Raw genomic sequence first — 23,123 nt, 5'->3', positions numbered from 1 at the left:
GCTGGTATGTTATTCTCTGAATCGGAGACAATCCTATTAGAGAATTCTATATTAGCTTCTCTCCCATCAAATTCATTATTGGAAATTTTAGTGCAGACAGTGAGACTCAGAGTAACCAGAGGAGGGAGCAATGTCCTTTAGAAGTAGCAAAAAGTTAATTGAGGGCTCATCTTGTTTCCTGAACCATTGGGGAATCCACAAAATGATAGGAGTTTCGCCCGGCAAAAACATGTCCAATCAGATGGGGAAAAGAGCGACCCTTAACTTAATAGATGTAAGGACCTTTCGCTGAGCGAATTCCGACACGGAATACTTTTCTGTAAGGGTCAAAGGATCAGCCACGTTGTCAGTGCAGGTCATGAGCCAAGGAGCTAGACTCCTAAATTTTCTGTGGAAAAACTAAACGATTTGTTGTTGTTTTCAAAAGATATTTGGATATCCCAGTCAAGCAGGATCTCAGGAAGAAGAATCAGGCTTATTTGGTTAAATCAATGCCACTCTAAACTGTGCAACTCTTTGACAATCGACTAGCATTTGTGTAATTGAGCTCGGGGTAATCAACTAAAAATTTCTTTGCTGCATACGTCAGTTTCTCATTCGCGTAGAAACATTGACCAGGTCAACCCAATAGGAGGGTTTTGAGCTGTTATATACTTCCGCACACCCCTTTTTTGATTGACCAATCGAATGGTCCTCTTACTGTGATGCGCTTCATTTTCCGTTTAGGGACTTGCGGACGAATGAGGTAAACTGGATTGATGGGATATCGAACGGAAGATCCATCCGAGGATTTCGATAACTTCGAAATGGTACGTCGTGAGAGATCTGACGTACAGAGGTAATTTCTTTAATTTCCGGATAGCATGGTTTCTTCAAGTAGGCACCCTAGGAAATTCTTCACTTGCTCTGTTTAGTCAACAGAGGAGGTGGAAAAGCAGTTCTATAACTGGTGGAATTATTGGCGGATGGGACATTCGTTTGAAGATGGTTTGGGAATTCGCGGAGTCTTCAGCTATATTGTGGGTGCAGACAATCGGACACACATAAACGTCATTGTTCGAAATGTCGTATTCTGGAGCCCCACCCCAACCATCAGCACATACTTGATTCGGACGCATGTTACATCTTCCGTAGTAGCTCCGAGGGTGTTGAAGAAGTCTGACACTTTAACTTTGACAATCACGGATTTGAGTTCCTTGATTCTCTCGGTAATAAGGTTGGTCCAGTTGAAGACGCCTTCAAATCATTGCATTTTGCTATGACTTTTGTCCATTTGTGGAGGCAAAGTACTACTTCTTCATCAGAAGGTCTGTCAATGTTCAAAAATTGGTTCTCAATCGAAGACAGTTTTTGAAAGAAGAGCTAAGAGTGAAGAGCTAAATGAACTCTGAGTTTTTCTGCAAAGGAACTTCTGGAAAACTGGCTTTGATGCATTTGTGGTTTTATTTATCACGAATGGTATTCGCCGAGTGGTAGGACGTTGTTAGACGCTATTAAATGTTTTAGTAAGCGTAATACTTGATAAATAAAGCCAAAAATGCACTACAATTATACGTTTTAATGTATTTATTACAATTGCAGAAGGATTCAGAGCTCCTGCTCTAGTTCAATGAAGTATGCTTGGTAGGTTGGTAAAAACAAAGGTCGCCCTCCTGGTGGTATCCCTTTGACTGAAATTTGTTGGTATCCTGATGAGTAAGGACACGAATATGCATCCAGCATGGTAGCGATTAAAAACGTGATTGGTACCCGATAGTAGGTTTCATCTGACAGCACAAGAACCGAAGCCTTTGAGAAGACTTTTTTGAAAGTCACTTCCTTGCTCGGCTGTTTGCTAGTGATTTTCTTGTGAGATTTCCAACTGGCTGCCGGTTTTCTCTCAAAAATTTAGGGGAGAGTTCTTTAATAACAGCGCTTGTAGTCGTGCTGTCATTCAGCAGGATACCATGCCCGGGGGTGTCCTTAAGAGTTTTGCAGTTCTATTTTTGTATCAACCTGTGCAGATTAGAGGAGGATAAGCTATTGACGTGAAAATCGATTTATGTGGTTATCACTACGATAGTGTCGGAAAAATTAATTTATCCATTAGGCCGTTGGATAGTTTTTAAGAAATACATACTTCAGCCAGAGATGTGTTGAAAGGAAGACATGTTAAGAAAATTTTGACCATAAAGGGAAAGAGAGAGGACGCTTTTTTTAAAAAAAAAAAGCTTCCTTGCACACGATACCCTGGAAAAAACTTCAATGGAGGAGAAAATTACATAACTGTGGAGACGGTGGGAATAAAGAAAGAGTTAGCTGCTGTTGAGCGCAGTAGAAAATGGGAAGGACACAGCAAGGGCTGAAATACATGACAAGACGAGAGACATCGCGATTTGCAAATCAAGAAGAAGATTCGAAAAGTAATACGGCACCTGGGAAGGAGACGCTAGGCAGAAAGAGTGCTAGACAATACCACGCATGGCAGTTTCCCCGGAAAAAGATACAGTGGAAACTACTAAAACTGAGCAGATGGTTTCAAATGGGAGCGTAGTCGATTGTTCTTGCGAAAGCCGAAGAGAAAAGGTTTATCACGAAATGCACGGCAGTTGTGAAGTGCATGCGGTCTGTAACGTTTCGCCAGAAAAACGTCAGCAAAGGGATGAAAAACGGGCTGATGGAGCTGCAGGAGCTTTTGGGTTGTATTTGGTATTCCAGGCAGCTGTGGAGAGCAACAGAAGGTGAAGCAAGTATGTCCCCCACTGAGAGCACCGAAAGCGCCAAACGGATCGCAAATAGCCTGCTACAGAGTAAACTGGAGAAAAAACGAAAGGAGGGGGGAGGGGGGCATCTGAAGGAGACTTCACGCCAGTACTCTTCCGCGCCCAAAAGAGGAAGGCGAAGGGGAACAAGAGGAAGTAACGTGTCGTTAAAAAGATAATAATAATAATCGTTGGCACGACAATCCAATTGGATCAGGGCCTTCAAGTGTGTTAGAGCAATTCATTCGGTACATTACAGAATTATAGTATATTGAACGAGGAAATGTAGTCAGTATTGCGCTTGCCTGTGACTATTACCCTGATTTGATTCAGGTACTCATTCACATCTGAGTTGGTTGGTCTCCGACGCCAAGTTAAGATACAAATTTCACTGCCACCAGTGAGATTTGGACTGCGATCTTTCTGAACAACAGCCTAGTGCTCTAACCGCTGAGCTATCTGGACACGTCAAAATAAAACTCCGTCTAAAATTAAGGCGCACACGAATGGTGGAGCACCAAAAGAAAAAGCGGAGAGAGGAAGAGGGACTAGAACGCCACGTTTACTTATTAAGCTGACGGAAACCAATACCTTTGTGGAACTTCTCAGCGAAATCCGTTATAGGATGAAGTTCGAAGATAGGCGAGCAGAAGTGTCTTCTATTCGGAAAACGAAGGATAGTGGAGTCTAAGTTGAATTAGGCCCAAAGGCAACAAATAATGGTAAGTCCTTTAAAGAGGTTAAGGAGCTCTTCGAGAGAAAGCTTTGTTTTTTAGCCTAGAATTCATGTGCTCATTGAAAATCCAAGATCTTGACTGTATCGTAGGGAACAAGGAAGTAGAAGAAGCGTTCAAGCGCGAATGTCTGGAGGTAACACCTCTGCGAACTCCCAAAGCCAAAAACTCACTCTGGCAAAAGTTCCGGAGCAATACGCGAAGAAATTTTTTAACAGCGAGAAAATCAGAATTGGTTGGGGGAATACTATTTCAGCCAACAGAGCCTATTTCAGCTTACAAAGGCTGTTACGCTCGAAACGTCTCACCATAGGGTCAAAGCTCTTACTGTACAAGACTATGATCTTGCCAGTCCTCATGTATTCCTCAGAAACTTGGGTTCTTAGCAAGAAAAATTGCGAACTCTTGGCCGCGTTCGAGAGAAGAATCCTCCGAAGAATTTTTGGCCCCCTACATGAGGATGGACTATTCCATAGCCTACACAATGACGAAATCTATGAGCGATACCATGACCGTTTGGTTGTGGATAAAATCCGGCTCAATAGGTTACGGTGAGCGGGTCACTTAATCCGTATGGATGAGGATGATCCCGCCCGGAAAGTCTATAAGGGCAATATCTATGGTAGAAAAAGAAGACGAGGCAGACCCTGCCTAAGATGGAGCGATGGCGTGGGTCAGGACGCCAGACAGCTTTTAGGTATATCGAATTGGTGGACCTCGGCGCAAAACCGGGATGTCTGGAGTTCCTTATTAAGGCAGGCCTAGACCGGATACCGGTTGTTGCGCCGTTGATGATGATGATGAATACTATTTCAGGGTGCCCCCACCAAATATGCCTGATGTTTAGCTTACGGACACTCGTCTGCGACCTGCCGAGGACCTGACGGGAAGACAACAATTAGGAGGGTTGCATTCTATATAGGGATCGTGAGCATCTGCTAGGAGGATTGTGCACACTGCGAGCTTGAGGCGGTTTCTAGTCTTCAGAGTAGAACTGGAAAGAGCTTGGACGCAGTTAACATGATCCGCATCCTATAGATCAATATGCACAGGAGTGCAACCGCCCATGAGTTTCTAGTATAGTTCGCCGCGGAGATTAAAGCTGATCTAGTGCTTATCAGTGAACAGTACCCAAACAAGGACGTTGCTTCCTGCCATCTGGGTATATCAGGTAGTGTTGCCATCTGGGTTTGGGATGGCTTAGGGTCTAAGGGCTCTTAGGATTCTTGCCCAAGGCTGAGGGACCGCCTTTGTCTGGATTTAGTGTTAAGGAGCAACAGTTTCCAGAGATTATCTATCATCGAATGAAACGTTGCCGGATTCTCAACGCAGGATTCATGCTTTGGAGGGGGTATCTTGTGCATAGAGGGACGGATCCTGGTCAGAGGTGACATCAGTGCTAGATCACTTGAACGGGTGCTGAGTTCTTGAAAATTTCTCGGCAATCAATCATTAATACATCACCTTCAAAGCGGTTGATACAACCTCCAGACGAGGGAATCCTTCTATGTACTGGTGGACTACGGACACTCCAGAGAAGCAGTGTCACAAACTCCGCTACTAGGTACAATGTTTAAACGACTGGGAGGAGTAGCACACCAAAATAACAAGTACAAATCAGACAAAAGAAGACTTCACAGTGAAATGAACAGAAGCAAAGCTCGCTGCTGGCAGGACCTATTCGACGAGGTGAATGGGGACTCGGTTACAAATTGGTGACTCGAACAATCGGGGCTTTACGAAAACCCTGTCCACTTAAGGCCGAATTGTACTGCACTATTTCCTGTGCATTACATACAAGTTGATGACAGCAGCGTGGAAAGCATCGAAGTCTTCCCACTTTTCTCTATAAAAGCGTTGGAAAAGGTAGTCCCTCTATGAGAAAAAAGAAGACGCCAAGATCCGATGGTCTCCTGGAAGAGATACACAAACTCTCCATGGCAAGGAGGTATCACTTTGCGCAAGTACAGAGACGGAGAGTTTTGAGGGTGGTGTCTTTTTTTTTTTGTTTATGGATGGAGGTGGAAATCTTAGAAAGACGCTGCAGCAGTGTGTGGGGTTCGCACCCACTAAAACCACCCCCACTCTTCCGCCCCTCCCCGCGGGACCACCGTGAAGTATTACTTCGCGGGGGAGGCTCTGGTTCGCTATACCAGCTCGTCTATGTCGCGCCTCCGTCGCGCCTTCCGAGCTCGATCGAACTCCAGGAGTTTTGTTTGCACCACGGCCACTGCCTCATTTACCGCCATCCAGGTTTCCTCCGACTTCAGCATCTCTTCCACCAGGTTGGAGGGTTCGATGTCCGCTCCTAAGATGCTGTTCAACGTCCTTTTCTACTGCAGAAATCTGGGACAATGGAACATAACGTGCTCCGGGTCCTCGCATTCAGGACAGTTGGGAGACTCGTCCAACTCGAAGTGATGCAAGTACTTTCTATAGCCACAGTGTCCCGTAAGGAACTGTGTCAGGTGGTAATTCAGTTCTCCCTGCTTTCGGTTGACCCATTTCTCGATACACGGGATTAATGTATGGGTCCACCGGTCCTTGTCGGAGTTATCCCACCGTTGTTGCCAATTGCCACACAACTCTTTCCTGATGGCTTTTCGAAAATCCGCATTCACCTCGGCTGGATTTGCCTTCCGTTTTTTGTAGGGCCAGTGTGACACGCTCGCTAGAAGATCTATAGGGATCATTCCCACGATCACACACACTGCCTCCGTCAACGCCGTCCTAAATGCGCTGCACACCCTTAGCGCAATTGGCCGGTATGCCGAACTTATCTTCCTCCGGTTGACAGCGTGGTTCAACGCTCCCGCCCACACAGGGGCCGCGCGTAGCAGGATCGACCTCACCATTCCCGCGATGAGTAGCCTGCGACTATACTTCGGCCCTGCCACGTTAGGCATCATCCTTGCAAGGGATGAGCTGGCATTTGCTGCCTTCTCTCGCGCATAATCCAAGTGTCCCTTGAAACTCAGCTTGGCCTCGATCATCACCCCCAAGTATTTGACAACCGATTTTGAGACGACCTCACGATTACCAACCCGGATGGTAACCGTGGTTGGTAATGAGGACCGCCTCCGGCTTTTCGTCCGCCAGGTCCAGCTTGGCCATTCGTAACCATGACTTGATGGCATGAATGGCTTCATTTGCATCAGCGTTGTCTCCTCCGGCACGCGAAGGCCAAGCACTTGAGGGTGGTGTCTGCCTTCCGCACTATCTCTGAACCTGTCGTGATGGTGATCGCAGCTCTTCTTGCAATGGAGAAAAGGAACGGATCTGGTTACTCCTGAAGCGGGCAATGTACATTAAATGAGTGGCAAAATGAGACAAGAGACAGATGGACTTCGCAGCCAATTGGCAACTTAGGCACGCGGTTGAATCGGGAGGATGGTGAGGCTGACTATTTCCTTACCCAGCTCCTAAGTGGGCCTGGGGTTATCGTTAACTCTGATTGATCACTATTGCTCCTGCTGACCTACTTCTTTTGCAGAGCTCGTTGGAACACTAGCTGAAGCTGATGCGAGCAAGCCTAATGCGTTTGTGTAGTTCTGCCAATATCGGAAAAGAAGAAATCCATCTCGAGGCCACCCCATGACTTTTTGGAAAAAGATTGTTCACCTGTCGGAAAATAGTTCACGTTCCTCTGGGTTCATTGCATCCGCTACACGTTCCATTCACGTCGCTCATCCGCATGACACAAATAGAATAGAATCCGCGGGACGAGTGCAGTCTAACAATTAAATTTCAGTTACATTCGAATTATGCAATCATGACATCAGTTCTAATTACTACTGAACCGTATCTATCACATATAAAATATCACCGGTGGTTTGTTCAAAGTGACGGCGTAGCACGCTGAAATGCATCGACGTGGTGAGTATCTTGCAGTTGCATTCATTGCACTTTGGTAGGTACTAGAAACGATCTATGTACACAAGTATAAATCCGTGGCAAATTGTTTAAATAAGCAACTGTACCGTTAGGATCATTCTGGCCGGCAGGCAGAGTGAAAGCCTTGAATACTTATTAGGCTGACTAATGCTACTTGGCTGCAGGGAGGAGGCGAAGTCGCCTTTCATGTTACATGTTCGCTAAATCTTGGCTTGCATCTAGTTCCCTCCCCAATGCAAATTATAGAGTTAGCGACGCTGTTCTAGCGTTGCGTGATCTTGTCTATATTTGCGATCAGATGTAAAACGTGCTTAGTTGCTGTTTTGAATGTCGGTTGGATGTGGTTATACGGCAACTGGCTATAGATTGGGAATGTATCTTATGTAGGCTCGTTACAAGATTTGACTACAAGCGAACGCGGACGTGGGTATATGCGGGACATCGTGGCAATGCCATAAGTTGTCGCCAACCGTACTATTATTAAGCAGAAAACCCACTGAATCGAAGTGACCTTCTGGAATTTTAAGATACTTGAAAGTGGTATATGGAATGAGATGTTGATGGTAACAATACCAATTTTCACTATAAGAGATGAGTGGGACTTTACAAAGCTTTCAATGTCAGTCAAATCGCGGCGGTAGTAAATCTGTGGTTGGGGATCTTCTCACCATAGAAAGTTAACTTCTTTTTGACCCCACAAACTTCAGATAGGATTCAGTTTTTAAGTGCTCGGATAGTGGTGGCAAATACTCGAAGATTTCCGAATCTTCTTGCAATTCCTGCAATAATGCCCAAGAACGCAAACTTTCCGCCTTACACTCCGCATCTAAGAGGGTCGTTTGGGGATAAAAACCCACATCATTGATAGTCAATCGTAATGACCTATGTTTGATGGGCGCTAGTCCAGTGAAACGTTTTCCTCATTAAGTAGACACAGGGGCAGTGTAGATATTTTCCCATCAACTTTTACATCTTCAGGCATCTAAATGTGTTGTGGTCACTTATTCGATTAGTCATCGTTATTAAGTTTGCTATCTACTCACAGACCCATAATTTTCTGCTTGAAACTCCTCAGTCATTCATCTTCTATTTTGACAAGTAATCCTTGCTCACTCAAGCGTTCATAATTCGTTCAGTTCTCAATAAAATATTATATAAGATCCGCAATAAGACAACAGCACGAGGAAATTCGATATCTATGTTATGCAATATCGTGAAATCTATCTTCTTGCAGGAATTTCTGGGGTTCTCGTTTGTTATTATTACCGGAATGGTAAGTGGTAGATAGTAAAAGAACGTATGTAAATAGTGCGGTGGATTGGATACATATAGCGCTAATGGCACACATATAGGCTCCTTGGTCCAGCATCATCTTGTTGCGTTCTCTGATAATAATTCTCGGTATCATTTTATAGAGTTGGAAAGACGTTGGTGGATGAGGCACTGGACCTGCAATATAATACGATCTGACCAGGCGGTGCTGGGTACTTACCTTCGCAATGAAGTCCATCACCACGGTAACCAGGAAAGCAGGTGCACGTGAAGCTGCCAAGTGTATTTGTACAATGAGCAAAGACATCGCATGGACGATACTTGCATTCATTCTCATCTGCGGAAGAAAAGATAAAATGTTATGTGAATTAGTGTCAATTTATACTCAAGATAAATTATATACTTTTATGTGAATAATACGACAAATAACGTATATTTATTGGCCTTTTGAGTCAAATACAATCTGATGTCCTTCCGGCTCCTTCTAGATGACTAACAATAGGATGAGATGTGAAACTGTACCCGGAATTATGTCCCAAGTGGTAATAATAATAATAGTGCAGTCAAGATAAATTGCGCCCTGTCCTAGTAAACTTATTAAAGTCCAGGTCTTAGATTGCGATAAATTCACGTGAAATACGCAATTTTAACCGTCTATAAGTTTGTTGATAATAGTTGGATTTCCTTCAAACTTTCCAAAATTGTACATTATATCATTTTGCCACCCAAAGTGTACTCCTAGGATAAACTTAAGAGGGCATTTCAGGTGAATTTAAGCAGATATCGTAATGGGATGTATTTTGAAGCCTTGATTTCGAACATCTGCAAAATCATCACTCGCTTCCCCTTAAACTTAACACAAAATGGCGCTATTTGCTGTATGTAAAAGAATTCATATACCACATGTTTTCACCAAATTCCGTGACAATAGGCTTAGTGGTTTCCGCATAAATTGGGTGTGACAGACAGACAGAAAGATGTACAGATACACATCGACTCGATTCTAATAAGTTTCTGTTTCATACAAAACCTTAAAAATTCGCCAACGTTGTCATTTTGATAATGTGCTAGCATGCTTAGATCTCGCAATGCAGAAAAGACTGTCAGAGAGACTAGACAAATAGATTTGCTCGACCCTTCCGATGTATTAAGGGATTAAATAGACTATTTCGCTTTTTATTTCTACTATCCAGTTGTCATCTTCGCACCTACGAGCTAAGTAGGTGTTGCAGGATTTCAAAGAAGGTATCTAGAAACAGTTGAGATATTGAGAAAACTCAGGAACTGGTTAGAAGGACGCAAAGAAATTACTTCTATTCTCACGTGTTATTTAACAAAATTTCTTCAAAACTGCCCTTAAGTGGTGGTCTGGATATCGCAGGTACCAAACAGAACTAAGCACGCGAATTACTCTGGATATTAAAATAAATAAAAAAAATAATTACACGACACTACGCGTGGAGCAGTAAAACACCCGACCCGAGTACCGAGATTGAGAGCTTATATAAAGAGGAGATCCACGACGGGTCGTGTCCGCAATCGATACATCTCCCGTCTCAGATATTCTTACAGTGCACTTCCCACTCTGCTTGGCACCCACGCTCCAATATATTGGAAGACCCCCTGGCTCACACAAAAGGCCGCGCATCAAGAATATCTGAGGCTAGAGGAGCATAGATTGTTCATGCAATCCATTGTGGATCTTTCCTCTCGATCGCGCCACCCCCACTCACGTTGGGTGCCATTTGCTTTGACAACTTAGAATGGTCGATGTCTAAAGGACCATCCTGTGTGGCTAAAGACGACCATCGGCATCTGCTTGATTGCAAATTGACAGCATGGGAAAACTGAACCCTTTCTCTTTTATTTCCCTCCTTCCCATCACAATTCCCCCCTATTGAATCTAGAAACAGAGCTCAATCGATTTCTACATTCCTGATCCATGTTTGTAGTGATCAAAGAACTGCTCAACGCCCTCAATGCAGCTTGACAACCGCTAAAAATTGCAATACGCCTGTCCTCCTCACAGATGTGACGCTCAACTAGTCTCTCCACACATTTTAGCAAAAATGAGGTTAAGCTGATTTGTCTGAAGTTCTTTGGATTTAAATAGTCATCTTTCCCAGGCTTCGGTATGAAGGCTACCTTAACCCTCCGCCAAGAGGTAAGCACGTAGCCCACGGCAAGACATCCTCGAAAATATTTCCAAATTTTGTTCATCATTCCCCGGGTGGGGTACTTCCAAGAGAGTCAGTATAGTTTGTGAAATATCTATGCATGTTCTGAGAGAGTCAAACTTTTCCGACTCATCCTTTTTAAGGACTCTGCACAGGGTCTCTTTTTAGTTCCTTACAGAACATTTTGACCACATCCGAAATGAGGATATTGGCAATCGATATGGAGTAGCGCCGATCGTGGAAAAGTTGCCAGAGAGGTGTCTTCGATGGTATGATCACGTAATTTGTGCTAACGGAAATTCACTCGCCAGGATTGGTCTGAACATCAAGGTCGATGGTAAGCGACCAAAAGGCGGCCGAAGCAACGGTGGCTTGATACGCTGGATGGGGATTTAAAATCCTCGAGATTGTATCCAGATCAGATTTTAGAAAGAACCAAATGGCGAAACCGATCAAGACATACCGACCTCACTTGTGAATGGGACAAAGGCTGCAGAAAAAGAAGAAGATTCAGAAGTCATCTGGTTGATTTCCTGAATTTTTGCAGTTCTGGTTTTCACCATGGAATCGTTTTACCGCTTTGGCTTCGGGAAATATAACAAACCTCTGAAAGCATTCTAGAAGTGTGTGATTCAGAATTTCCAGGGGGTGAACTTTGTAGCCAAGAAGTTTATTGATTTTTTTTTGCAATCTGTTTTCTTAGGATCCCGTCTTCGCGTTACAAACAGTTCACGTGCAATACTCAGACTAAATTCTAAGTAACAGTGATCTGAGAGTAGGGCTTCGTCTAGCATCCGCCAGTCTCTAATCAACTCTAACCACTTTGTAGTGAAGAGTGTTAGATCAATTACTTCATTTCTCCTTCGCCCCATTAATGTGGGATGAACCCTACGTTGGCGGTTGCCAGACCATCTGAAGTGATAAGCTCAAGCAGCTTCTCGCTACGAGGATTGCATTTGCTACTGTCCCAGCTTTCGCATCACAACCTATTAAGAGTTTGAGACGTCATCTCTCCATGGTTACCAGCTTGTCCTCACCTTTTGCCAAAAGTTTTGCTTTCTTTAGATATCGCCCACTTTGTGCGTAGCAACTCCCATGTCCTCATTCCCAAGAAACTTTACCTTCTTGAGCAGTGCCCTCCATTATCGTGAGCTGGGAGCCTCCCCAGGTTCACCGTGTCCAAACTGTGTGGATCTTTTCCGTATACCGGTATTAAACCAGTTTGATTTTTGAGCTTCCCCTTCTTCAGCTTTTCCTGATAGAAGTGAAAGGAACGGCTCTTACGGGCAAATTTTTAGTCCCCTCTTCTTTCCTTCTGCTGAGCCTTCTTCTCCTGTTTTCTGGAAGAATTAGGCAACAATATTACGCCCGGCCGTAATCAGATTTATAGTTCCTCCCGTTAAGGAAGTAGCAGGTTTTCCACTGAAGTGGGGAGCAGGTCTTCCAAAGATTCCCCGTGGTGATTACTTAAAATTGCGGGTGGATTCTAAGCCTGTGACTTCCTTCCACTTTAAGAGTTACAATTCACGTTGGACATCATTAGTGCAGTAGTAAACTGCTACAGGCTCCACGACAAGGTGGTCTGCGAGGGGGAGCTCGTAAGGGTACTCAAAATTAGTTTGGTTAGGTGGAGAATGAAAGCAACGCTGATCAATGTCTTAGATATCTCAAAGACTAGAATAAGTGACCCTGAGGGTCGAATATACTCTAAAATTTTAAAAGTATTTTATCTTTTTTCCATGGGGGTCATATATCGATTTTGGTTTTTGGCCTCCTGAATTTGTCCTCATTCTATTTGAGGTACCTGAAAGTCGACTATGATTGACTCGCTTGCGGTACTATTGGCTAAATCGCTCGGAGGTTCGCGAAAGTGAAGAACGACAGAAGGACACCAAAAGACCGGTATTTGATCCATGCGAACCTAACGCTGTGAACCTGAGAGGGCTCTTAACCGACGGCAGAGGAAGGCACTGCTAAAAAAGGCAGAGTGCCTTAGTGTTTGGATAGTTCAGTGGTTAGAGTACTGGACTGTCGTACGGAAGTGCTGGCGCTGATCTCGCTGGTAGCAGTGGGATTTCTATCGTGACTTGACGTCGGATAAAAGTCGACTCAGCTGCGAATGAGTACCTGAGTCGAATCAGGGTAATAATCACGGGCGAGCCCAATGCTGACCACATTGCCTATTACTGCCCTCTAGGTTACCGTTACTATCTTGAATGAAGTGCTCTGACACTCTTCAATGCCCTAATCCAATTGGATTGTCTCGTCAATGATTATTATAATTATCCTTAGGAATGAAAAAGTGGTCGTTTCTGGGCTACCAGGTGCGATAGGGAAATCGAACGCTAGGAAGCTGAATCTTCGGAGGAAGGTGGGAAGCTGGAGAAACCCACACTCGACGTAGGATATTTTTCTTCCAGCGGGAATACGGACAAAACGCATAACAGCAATGGGCTATGATTTTACGTGCTCTGTACTGGGACTCACTTTGGGTGGTGATCAAATCAGTGAGAGAAAATGAAGCTGGTCCCTTTTGTAGGAAAACTAACACAAAAGCAGGAGAAAGAAATTTTTTTAAGTATCTGAAACAGCAGATTAATTTTTGATCGCTGCCGTGGGAGTTTCCCATAAAAATGGTAAAATATCAGGGGGATAATTCACCATTCTGCGCAAGTGCCCGTGCAAAAAAATGTTAGACCCTGGACCGGAGTCAAGTTAAATAAGTTATTTCTTGTTGTTATTTGAAAGCGGCTTCAACGGGTAAGCTCAGACATAAATTCTGGCAGGCAACTTAGAATCACCCTTGTGCGCACCGAACTGAGTAGGGCAGAGCATGTCGAATGTTGGATATTCGTCACTCGAGGGAAGGGAGAACATCATCCGCGTGCTTTGTGAACACTGCGACGTTGGAGGGCAAGGGATATACGAGTATGGTCCTCGGTTAAAACGGGAGCAAATTGCATCATATTCAGTGCGCTTTTTCACCATGTATCTGCCCGCGGAGGGGACCATACATTGGCGGAAAATCTATCTGAGTGCTCGGTCCATGGATGGGCCTACAGATTAAATCCTATCCTTCTCCTAAACATACAATGGAAGTTTTGGGAGAAAAGGCCAAACCTTTTGTGAATGAAGGCGTGGGAACTGTTGCGCCACCAAATGCGGAATTCTCCCAGAAATCAATCGTTAGAGAGCCAAGTCTTTGACGGTTGAGAACTATTCAAATCCCACACGGTTGGAGTGCTTTGAAGAAGCTTGCCTTATTCATCATCACCAATGGGACAAAAACCGGTATTGGGTCTAAGCCTACCTTAGAACTTACACTCTAGACAGTTTGGCGTCGAAGTTCGTCAATTTAATATCCCTAATAGTTATCAGGCGCCTTGGTCTACGCCATCGCCCTATTTGAGGCGGCATCAGCCATAACTTTTTCTACCATAGATGTAGCATTTATAGATTTTCGGGATGTATCTTCTTCCCTCATATGGATTAGGCAGGATTTCAACCGCAACCAAAGCGACATGACTTCGCTCATAAATTTCATCACTTTATGGTTTATAGAATCGTCCATCCTTCAACAATGATACCCATCTCCAACAATTCTTCGGAGGACTCTTCTCTCAAGTCTCTCAAGATTACATCTTGTACAGTAATGGTGAGACGCTTCGAACGAAACAGTTTTTGTAAGCTGAATTGGGCTCTGTTGCTCTACTAATTGAGGAAAACACGGTAAACGAGGGGAGGGGGAGTTATTTATGTTTAGAGACTTCTTGGGAGCAATCATGTAAACCAAAGATAAAACGAGCTCTCATAGCTTATGGGCAATACAGAAGGATCTTTGCATCGCCACTTTTACCCCGCAGAACAGACATACCAGTAGACGCTTTTTTCCACAAAAAAACAAAAAACATGAAATCATAGGATCCGCCCGTACCAAATCATTTGATATTTTTCAGAGATTTCCAAATTACTGCATGACCATAAGATTGATCACGTTTGCACCTGACAATCGACGGCTTAATAGGGGAAACATTCAGGATTGTTTCAAGTAATGGCAGCTGCGGAGAGTCCACAATGACCTGTTTTCTCTAGGTTGCTTTAGGTTGTTAAATGAAGATCAAATTCACCCTACTTTATTTGAATATTCAGAGCTTGGGAAGGAGTTGCTGGGATATTTCTGAATGAAAGGCACCAAATGTGACCCTTTAGCATTTTCCACATGCACTAAAAAAGAAGTGATGTCCCCGCACCCAGATTACTATTGGTTGTCGAAAAGGTTGTTGTGTTCCCGTAAAGTTAGTTTGCATTTATTAACCTCTGTCACGTCCTATGGATCGGACTGCTGAGCTACTAAAGGCAATGAACGACGCTTCGCGGGAATGGAGACGAAGATGTTACGTTGCATTAGTGTACTGTCGCCACTTCAAAAATGAGGGCATATCAGTGAGTGGTGGTGCAATCTTCCTACTGGCGTGGCTAGCATTGATTTTACGATCAATATTAGGGTAAGGTCGATCAGAAGTTGAATTTCAAAACGCATATGTTACGAGGGCTGTCCGATAAGTACCTGGCCTACCAAAAAAAAACGAAAATTTTTGAAAAGTGGCGATTTATTTCTCGACATAGTCTCCTTTTAACTCGATACACTTCTTCCAGCGATGCTTCAACTTCTTTAACCCGTCTGAAAAATACGTTTTCTCGAGGTCTGCAAAGTGGGCTTCCGTGGCGGCTATAACCTCCTCATTCGACTCAAATTTCTGCCCGGCGAGTGACTTTTTCAAGTTAGGAAATAAATAATAGTCGCACGGGGCCAAATCTGGGGAATACGGTGGATGGGGCAGCAGTTCGTAGCCCAATTCGACCAATTTGGCCGTGGCGACGGCGGAAGTGTGAGCCGGTGCGTTATCGTGGTGGAAGAGCACTTTTTTCTTCACCAAATGCGGCCGTTGTTTCCGCAATTCGGCGTCAAATCGGCTCAATAATTCGGCATAGTACAGCCCTGTGATCGTTTTGTCCTTCTCCAGGTAGTCGATGTAGATCACACCTTGTGAATCCCAGAAAACGGCGGCCATCACCTTTCCTGCCGATTGCACAGTCTTTGCCTTCTTGGGAGCACGTTTGCCGGGTAAAGTTCACTGTTTCGACTGTTCCTTGGTCTCTGGAGTGTACCAGTGGATCCATGTTTCGTCGACGGTCACGAAACGACGAAGAAACTCCTTCGAATTGCGCTTAAACAGCGTCAAACACTGCTCTGAAGTGGTTTCACGATTGCGCTTGTTGTCCAGAGTGAGCAAACGCGGCACCCATCTCGCCGACAGCTTTCTCATGCCCAAAATTTCGTGCAGGATATGACCCACGCGGTCTTTTGAGATGCCTACTGTCTCGGCTATCTCGCGTACCTTCAATCGGCGGTCTGCCAATACAAGGTCATGGATTTTTGTAACGTTCTTCTCCACAGTAGCCGTTTTCGGGGCACCGGGGCGTGGCTCATCAAAAACTGACGTGCGACCACGTTGAAATTCATTAAACCAATTTTTGACGGTCGCCATCGAAGGAGAAGCGTCACCGTACACAGCATCCGAGCGTTCTTTGATTTCGCTACGCGATTTCCCTTCCAAAAACAAGAATCGAATCACCGACCGATATTGTTCTTTTTCCATTTTTCTAAAATTCGCCCGCACGCCCGCTTCTACACGCGCTAAAAACAAAACTACAAGTCCTATTCGACTAAAATTTTGACAGTAGCCGTCTACGAGAATGTTCTACACGACAGTAAATACTTCTTGCGATAGTAGCGCCATCGGGCGGAGAGGCCAGGTACTTATCGGACCGCCCTCGTATACACATAAACCAAAGAATATTTAGGTAACAACGGGTGCCAAAGGTAGCAATGGTTAAATTATATTTGGATGGCTCTGCGACATGAGCATCGAATGGAAGTGGAGTTGACTTTTGTTAGTTGGTTTTGAATTTTTTTGGGTTTGTTGGTCTCCACAGTCAGATACCTGGAGTAACTTTTTTGAATAGATGTATCTCATCTTTAGTACTTTCACTTTTATCTTGAGAGAGTCACAATGAGCTGCTGACATCCATAGAGTACTCCAGTCGTCGATTCAAAATATTTTCAAATGCTAATTTCTCAATAGAAACTGATCCATTCAAAACAAACCATAACGATTTCTCATTAATATTCGTTCCCGCATGCCTTCTTCATTACTTTAATTTAAATATGCATCTAAAATTTTCACATTTAGCAATCCACCTGAAAATCACGAAGGCGTAACGAAAAGCCTGAACCAATGCAGTCCTCCAACAGAAGCAACAATGGACATGAATTACTTCAACTAAAATCGTTTAATACATTTAACTGTGTTGCATTTGTATTATGCACTCGTGATAGGCAGAGGAGTGTGTTGAATGGCACGAAAATGGGAAAACTGAATTGAGTGGAAATGATTTTTTTTTTTCGAAACTTTTTTTTATTGTATCTTTTATTGACCGGATATATAGTGATGATTTTGTAAGTTGTGTTTGAATGTATCTACGGAATGAGATTGGCTGCGTTCCATGTGCAAAGTTGCAGATCATCTTGGCTAGACTGTAACAACTCAATTGTATCTTTGGTAGTGTTGTATGTGCATAAACGGGCAATGGTGATATAAAAGTATTGTCTAGGTCGACTGGCGGAGAGCACGGTTGCGTGCTTTCTTTAAATGTAGGTGGATTCCGAGAAAATACCCTTTCAAGGTTCTCAAATTTTTTTTTTGTGATGCTAACATAGGAGTGATCAGGGCTATCTTTCTTCCATTCCTCCTTCAGTATTACAATTTATCATATTCGAAAAATTTATCGGGGAAAAATCCCATCGCCCAGCAAGGACATCTTATTTCTAAGCAGACACAAATCTTCAAAGATTATCCCCAGTGAAAACTCGAAAAAAATTCGAAACTGAAAGGAAGAGAAACTCTTTGACAAAGAGATACACTACGTGTGCAGGAACCTAATGAAGCTACTAAACAACAAGTTAAACTTCGCCACGTGAAATAGTATTTTGAAGTTTAGGCGCCATATACAGGCACTACCATGATTTTACCGGATCTTATGTCTCGAATGCCATTGGATCGCACCCTAATCCGATTTGTCTAGTACCTTAGGTACCAGTAAGACGCTACCTCTGTGGTCCCTGCATTGGTATCTACTGGGTCCTGGTATGTTGTGATCGTATATCAAAATTTCGACCCTTTTCAATGAAGTTTCTACTCTCGGAGAGACAGATGGGTCAGCTAACTCTGTCGGTTGAGCATAAAAAAGACTGAAGTGCCAAAAAGAACCTCCACATTTCCGAACCCAGCTTGCATAGAAGGGTACAAGCAGGTGTCGGTAGGACAGTTCAGTGTAGTAGCTATTGAGTGTTAGGAGAAATGCACGGCCAACTTCGCTAATTTTCCTTGGAGTCTTGAGATAGCTCTACCGTTGAATCAACCCAGATGATAATCCCAGGAAGATATACCTCATGTGAACGGTGCAAGATGAAAGTAAACCGTGATATCGATACCAGCCACAATTCTTCAAAATTTTCCGCAGGAGGTACTCCAGGACAAGGAAAAGAACCCATTCAGGAGAAGCTCGGCAATTTCAGGATCTTCCGCAATGCCAAAGATGGCAAAGGATAAAATCCAGGATATGTAATTGGGCCAAGGAAAATAGAAACTTAGAGCACTGATCCGGAGGAATTACCTGTATGCAACTTGGTGCGAAAATAGTTGAGCCTAATGAGCTCATCAAGAAAAAGCACAACGTGCACCAAACCAGCATAATATAATAGGAATTATTCGGGTCCTTTATGGCAGCTGAGAAGAAGTAGAATGAGCTCCTGAAAAAGACGGAACCTGCCGGCCCAAAGAGTATCAATGGAGGCCCAAGTAAGACTAAACCGCATCACTATTGACTTACGGCTAAATAAAAGAATCCCGGAAAAAGGATGAGATGCTCTCTCTCTCGAATGAACATACAAACATCCAATCTCTTAGGAATAAACAGGTATCTACAAGGTAAGAGGGGAAAGTAGCAATTTCGTACAAGCCGGTGTCCCAAGCCCGAGTATCGGCAATTAAAGCAAAGCTCAAGCGGGAAGAAAACTGTGAATGGGTTAATGTTCTAAACAAAAAAGCAATGAAGTAAGCAACAGCGATAATTGAACCCAGCAAGGACAATGTATTTTACGTGGAGATCCACACCTTACCACAGCTGGAGTGTCACCAAGATCCAAAGAACACAGAAAAGCTTCGATCTGGAAAACATGCAGCGTAAGCGAATCTAACATCTATCGCAAATACCCCAGTACCTTTAAAAAAATATAAGATTTGCATAAACATATAGGACGCAAAGGATCTCCATGAAGTGACATCCAGAGGAAAATCTAACATACATTGCTTTGAAAGAACGATTCAAGTTAAAAGAAGTTGAAGAAAAACCTTTATGAGTTTGAGAAAGCATATGGCGATACTTAAACGGCCCCAATGCGACTACTAGTGAAGGCAGCATAGATGTTGTTGGCCAAGGGTTGGTTCAAAATGGATGGCTGTCTGTCGTTTGAGAAAACAGACTTAACCCTAAAAGGCACTGGTCCGTCCTGGGAAGTAGAGAGGATAACGCAAGAGGGCATAAAGTTTTTCCCTACGGCCCAGAAATTTTCCAGCAGAAGATCCACCTAATGGAAAAGTGATTTGGGTAAACTTCAGTTGATTTCCAACTGAGCCAATACTGGGTAGAAGGTAAAGCTGATCAAAAGAAGCCTTACACTGGCTATCCAGCGGAACAAGAGATAATTCTTTAAGGAATTCTACTGTGACCATCTTGAAAACCCATGCGATAGCACTTATAGAAATGCGTTATACTTAAAATCTATCCAGGCGTTATTCCTTAGCAAAAGAGAGCCATTGGTGGCTTCCAGAGGTCTCTGAATACGATAGCAGTTCTACAATCATCAAAGAGGAACTGCCCGAAATTTGTGGCGGAATAAGCAACAATGACCGGATAATCAACAATAAATTGCTCCCAGTTGGTGAAAGACGTTGGTGAAGAAGTATGGATTCCTTAAAGCCAGATCAACCATTGATGCCACCTAATTAGTTACTAGTTTGATCGAAAATTAAATTCACTGGAAATATTGCGTAGAGATCATCCTGGACTTAAGAACTGCATGTAATTTGGTGGCGGTCTACCTTTATGATGTTTCCAGGCATCCTAGTGAACTTCATCTTGCTTTATTGGGGTCCATAATTCGGAGAACGAGGTTATATATTTGATGCAATACACACTTATTAACTCTAAAAAGGGTCTGTGAAAATACGGCTCATCCTTGGGTGGCTGGAGTCCGGATCTATTATATTTATAAGCTTGATGAATGAATCAAACAGAAAACTGAGTATCCATCCTCCACAAATCATCAAAGGGGCGGATAAAGCCATCAAGAAATGCAATTCAATCTTAGGAAATAGCAGACTCAAAATCTGAAGCCTAGTACTACTAGGGTCAGGAGATGAGGGAAATTGGTCCCCGTTATTACCTAGGTATGAAGTGAACAAATGGTTAATGAAGAAATTCCAAAGCATGGAGAATCACTTTGAGATGGAAGTAAGCAACAACTCAAGTGAATTTGCTCAGGTTCGTCAGTTGATTGAGGCGGTCGTAACTAGGATGGGATCTTAATGTCCTTTAATTTTTTTCTGTAAAGAAGCGTTGCTCCAGTAAAGGGCTAGTAACGTCAGCAATAAGGTAACCTGATAGACAATAGAAAGGCACGGAGAAACAATACATGAAGCTGGTCAGGATCGGTATAGAGGAAACCGCCTGACCTTCAAAATCGGATATAGCAACCAGCTGAGGGGAGCTTTGACTGACAACCCTCTCTCCTCCTTTATGAGTGAGATATTTATGGCTAAACTGAGAATAGACTTAGTTTCGCAAGGTCTGATGCCAAAATATTGGAAGACATACGTCAGTGGCATTTGAGTAATTATCAATAAAGGCAAAGTTGAAATCAGGCCTAACACCTCAGCTTTCTTTCATCTCAGTTACTAACCCTGTTTAGACCATTTCCTTATGTTTTCTAATATTTCGAATATCCCAAACCCAAATGCCTTTCCCTTTCCTTGATTTTAAACGCAAGAATGCAGGAGTCCTTTTCCTCGCTCTGCCTTGATTTTGTTGAAATCAACTGCAGACACTTCAAATAATAGCTAGAGGATGTGCTCCACCCTTTTTCTCATCCGCTCCTCCATGCTACCACCGAGCATTTGGTCAATTCTCTCTCACTCAACGTACCCTATAGACTAGTTTCAGGGAGCTAAGGCACAGAAAAGGGAGCGACATCCATCTCAATTTTCTCTCATAACATTCCTCCTCCTGGAAAAAGTTAAAGTACTTGTCGATCATTTCCAATACGGAAATCTGATCACTGCTTATATACAAAACATTTCTTTCGAAGCAGAAGCCAACGAATTCATTCCTTTGCTGAGATCGAAGCTTACTTCCCAGCGGTCCCTACTGTCCCATTAAAATATTTCCTGAACTTTTCGTTAGTTTGAATCAGTATGGAATCGTGCTACACTTATCTTTCATCAAACGAGGAACGATCAACCCTATAATACAAAAGAGCGAGAAGAAAGCGGTTTTGACCAAATTTCGCCGATTATCTCCAAATAGTGCTCGAAAGCAACCATAGTTGTTTCCTCTCGGCCTTCATCAACCAATTCCCATTTCGATCCCCCCTTCATAGCTAAAATTTTTGGGCGAACAATCAAACTTCTCAATGCGACCTTTTCTCACATTGAATGGAACGACTTCGCGCAACCATGTTTTCGATCCAGTAGATATCCTTGGGCGAATCATAGACAGAAGTTGGGAGGAGGAGAGACTACTTATTTTTTAACAATTAAGTTCTGCTTAAATATTTTGGTTCATTTTTTAATGAACCTTAGTTAAAAACCAATAAACCAGTCATAAAGTGAAAGCCTTTGAATCTGAATGAGAGACTTCCACTGTAAATGCTGAAACACCAAGAGGACTATCCACATGAGATTCAGCTCCTAACCCATTTTTCGAAATTGTATGATGGAGAAAAATCATTGCGCATATTTGATCGACGACGGTAAATGCGCGAGAAAAATTCCGCGCATAAGGTTTAGTGCTAGTGCCTTGTAGGTAATGAGGTGCATTGGTGTGCACCGCTGGATTGTCACATGGGATGGGGAAACCCATACAAGAACACCATCTAATCGCCATCGACTCTTCGATACACCAACTACATGGGCCCTGTACCCTTAGGGTTCCGTTTACCCAATAAACCGTTGCCACCTCCTCAGTCAAACTTTGGGATTTTACTTATTTGCTAGTTTTAATTATTTTCACTTAATTTAGTTTAATTCTGTTTTTTCTTTATGAAAGTTGCCAACGAGCCGGCCGACAAGACGAAAGCCCTCACGAGAGTGCAATTTTTGACATTTTCTAACCCCCGTCTTCTGTCAGTAAGTCCGCCGGTCGGAATCGCCAATGCTTTGGCAGAGGCGAATTCTCTATGGCGTTTGGGATCCGCGCCTCCGATGTGGTGCACATCACTCCGCCCCCAGCTTAAACCGCGCGGGTTCAGCGGGGCAAACCGACCATGTGATCCCGCCAACGGGGGTCACTGGGCGAATCCGATGCTACGTGGGCGCTCTTTTGCTGTCGTCAAACACTTTCAACCTCGGCTTGAACGAGTGCTCACCTCACTCCAGACTTCTAAAGGGTGGTTGTAGTGGCCTCTGAAGAGTGTCCATTCGATTGAGGACTTGTCGACACGTCTCAAGGTTCCTAGAAGTGTCGCACTCCGTTGTCGTCTGCCGGGGCGGCAGAGTCGGCTGCAGCGTCGAAACTGCATCTCAGCGCAGACGCAGCATGCCAGAGTTGCTTAACCCTGCTCTGATGCCTACCACAGAGTCGATGGACTATGCAGAAGCCGAGGAGCACGAAAGGCAAGAAGCACGACCACGACGAATCTTCGCGAACCATTAAGGCGCCCTTCGTCCGGTACCAACGTTCCAGCATACCATTGGAATGTGGATGGTATGCGGTAGTCCTATGCCATTTGGAGCTAAGGAGCTCGCCAATTCCGAGAAAAGAGTAGACTCGAATGGAATTCCCTGGTCCGTGACTCTTATGGTTGGTACACCAAAGCTAGGGATCCATTCTCGAGAGAGGGCCTCGGCGCATGAATGTGCCTTAATGTCAGTCAGAGGTATTGCTTCAGGCCACCACGTAAACAA

At 43.7% G+C, this 23,123-nt stretch overlaps 1 protein-coding gene across 14 annotated transcripts in view; it reads right to left on the bottom strand.

Moving 5' to 3' along the window:
• The window catches only part of LOC119655867, a 290,524-nt gene that overhangs the window by 167,342 nt on the left and 100,059 nt on the right, over nucleotides 1-23,123 (bottom strand). For all 14 annotated transcript variants that reach the window (XM_038061994.1, XM_038062020.1, XM_038062035.1 and 11 more), the window contains exon 5: nucleotides 8,862-8,978. In XM_038061994.1, the coding sequence (XP_037917922.1) occupies nucleotides 8,862-8,978 (117 nt within the window). The remainder of the gene's footprint in view (nucleotides 1-8,861; nucleotides 8,979-23,123) is intronic.

The sequence above is a fragment of the Hermetia illucens genome, chromosome 1 (assembly GCF_905115235.1).
Source record: "Hermetia illucens chromosome 1, iHerIll2.2.curated.20191125, whole genome shotgun sequence".
Classification (NCBI taxonomy): Eukaryota; Metazoa; Arthropoda; class Insecta; order Diptera; family Stratiomyidae; genus Hermetia; species Hermetia illucens.
This window is presented reverse-complemented; position numbering and strand designations above follow the sequence as displayed.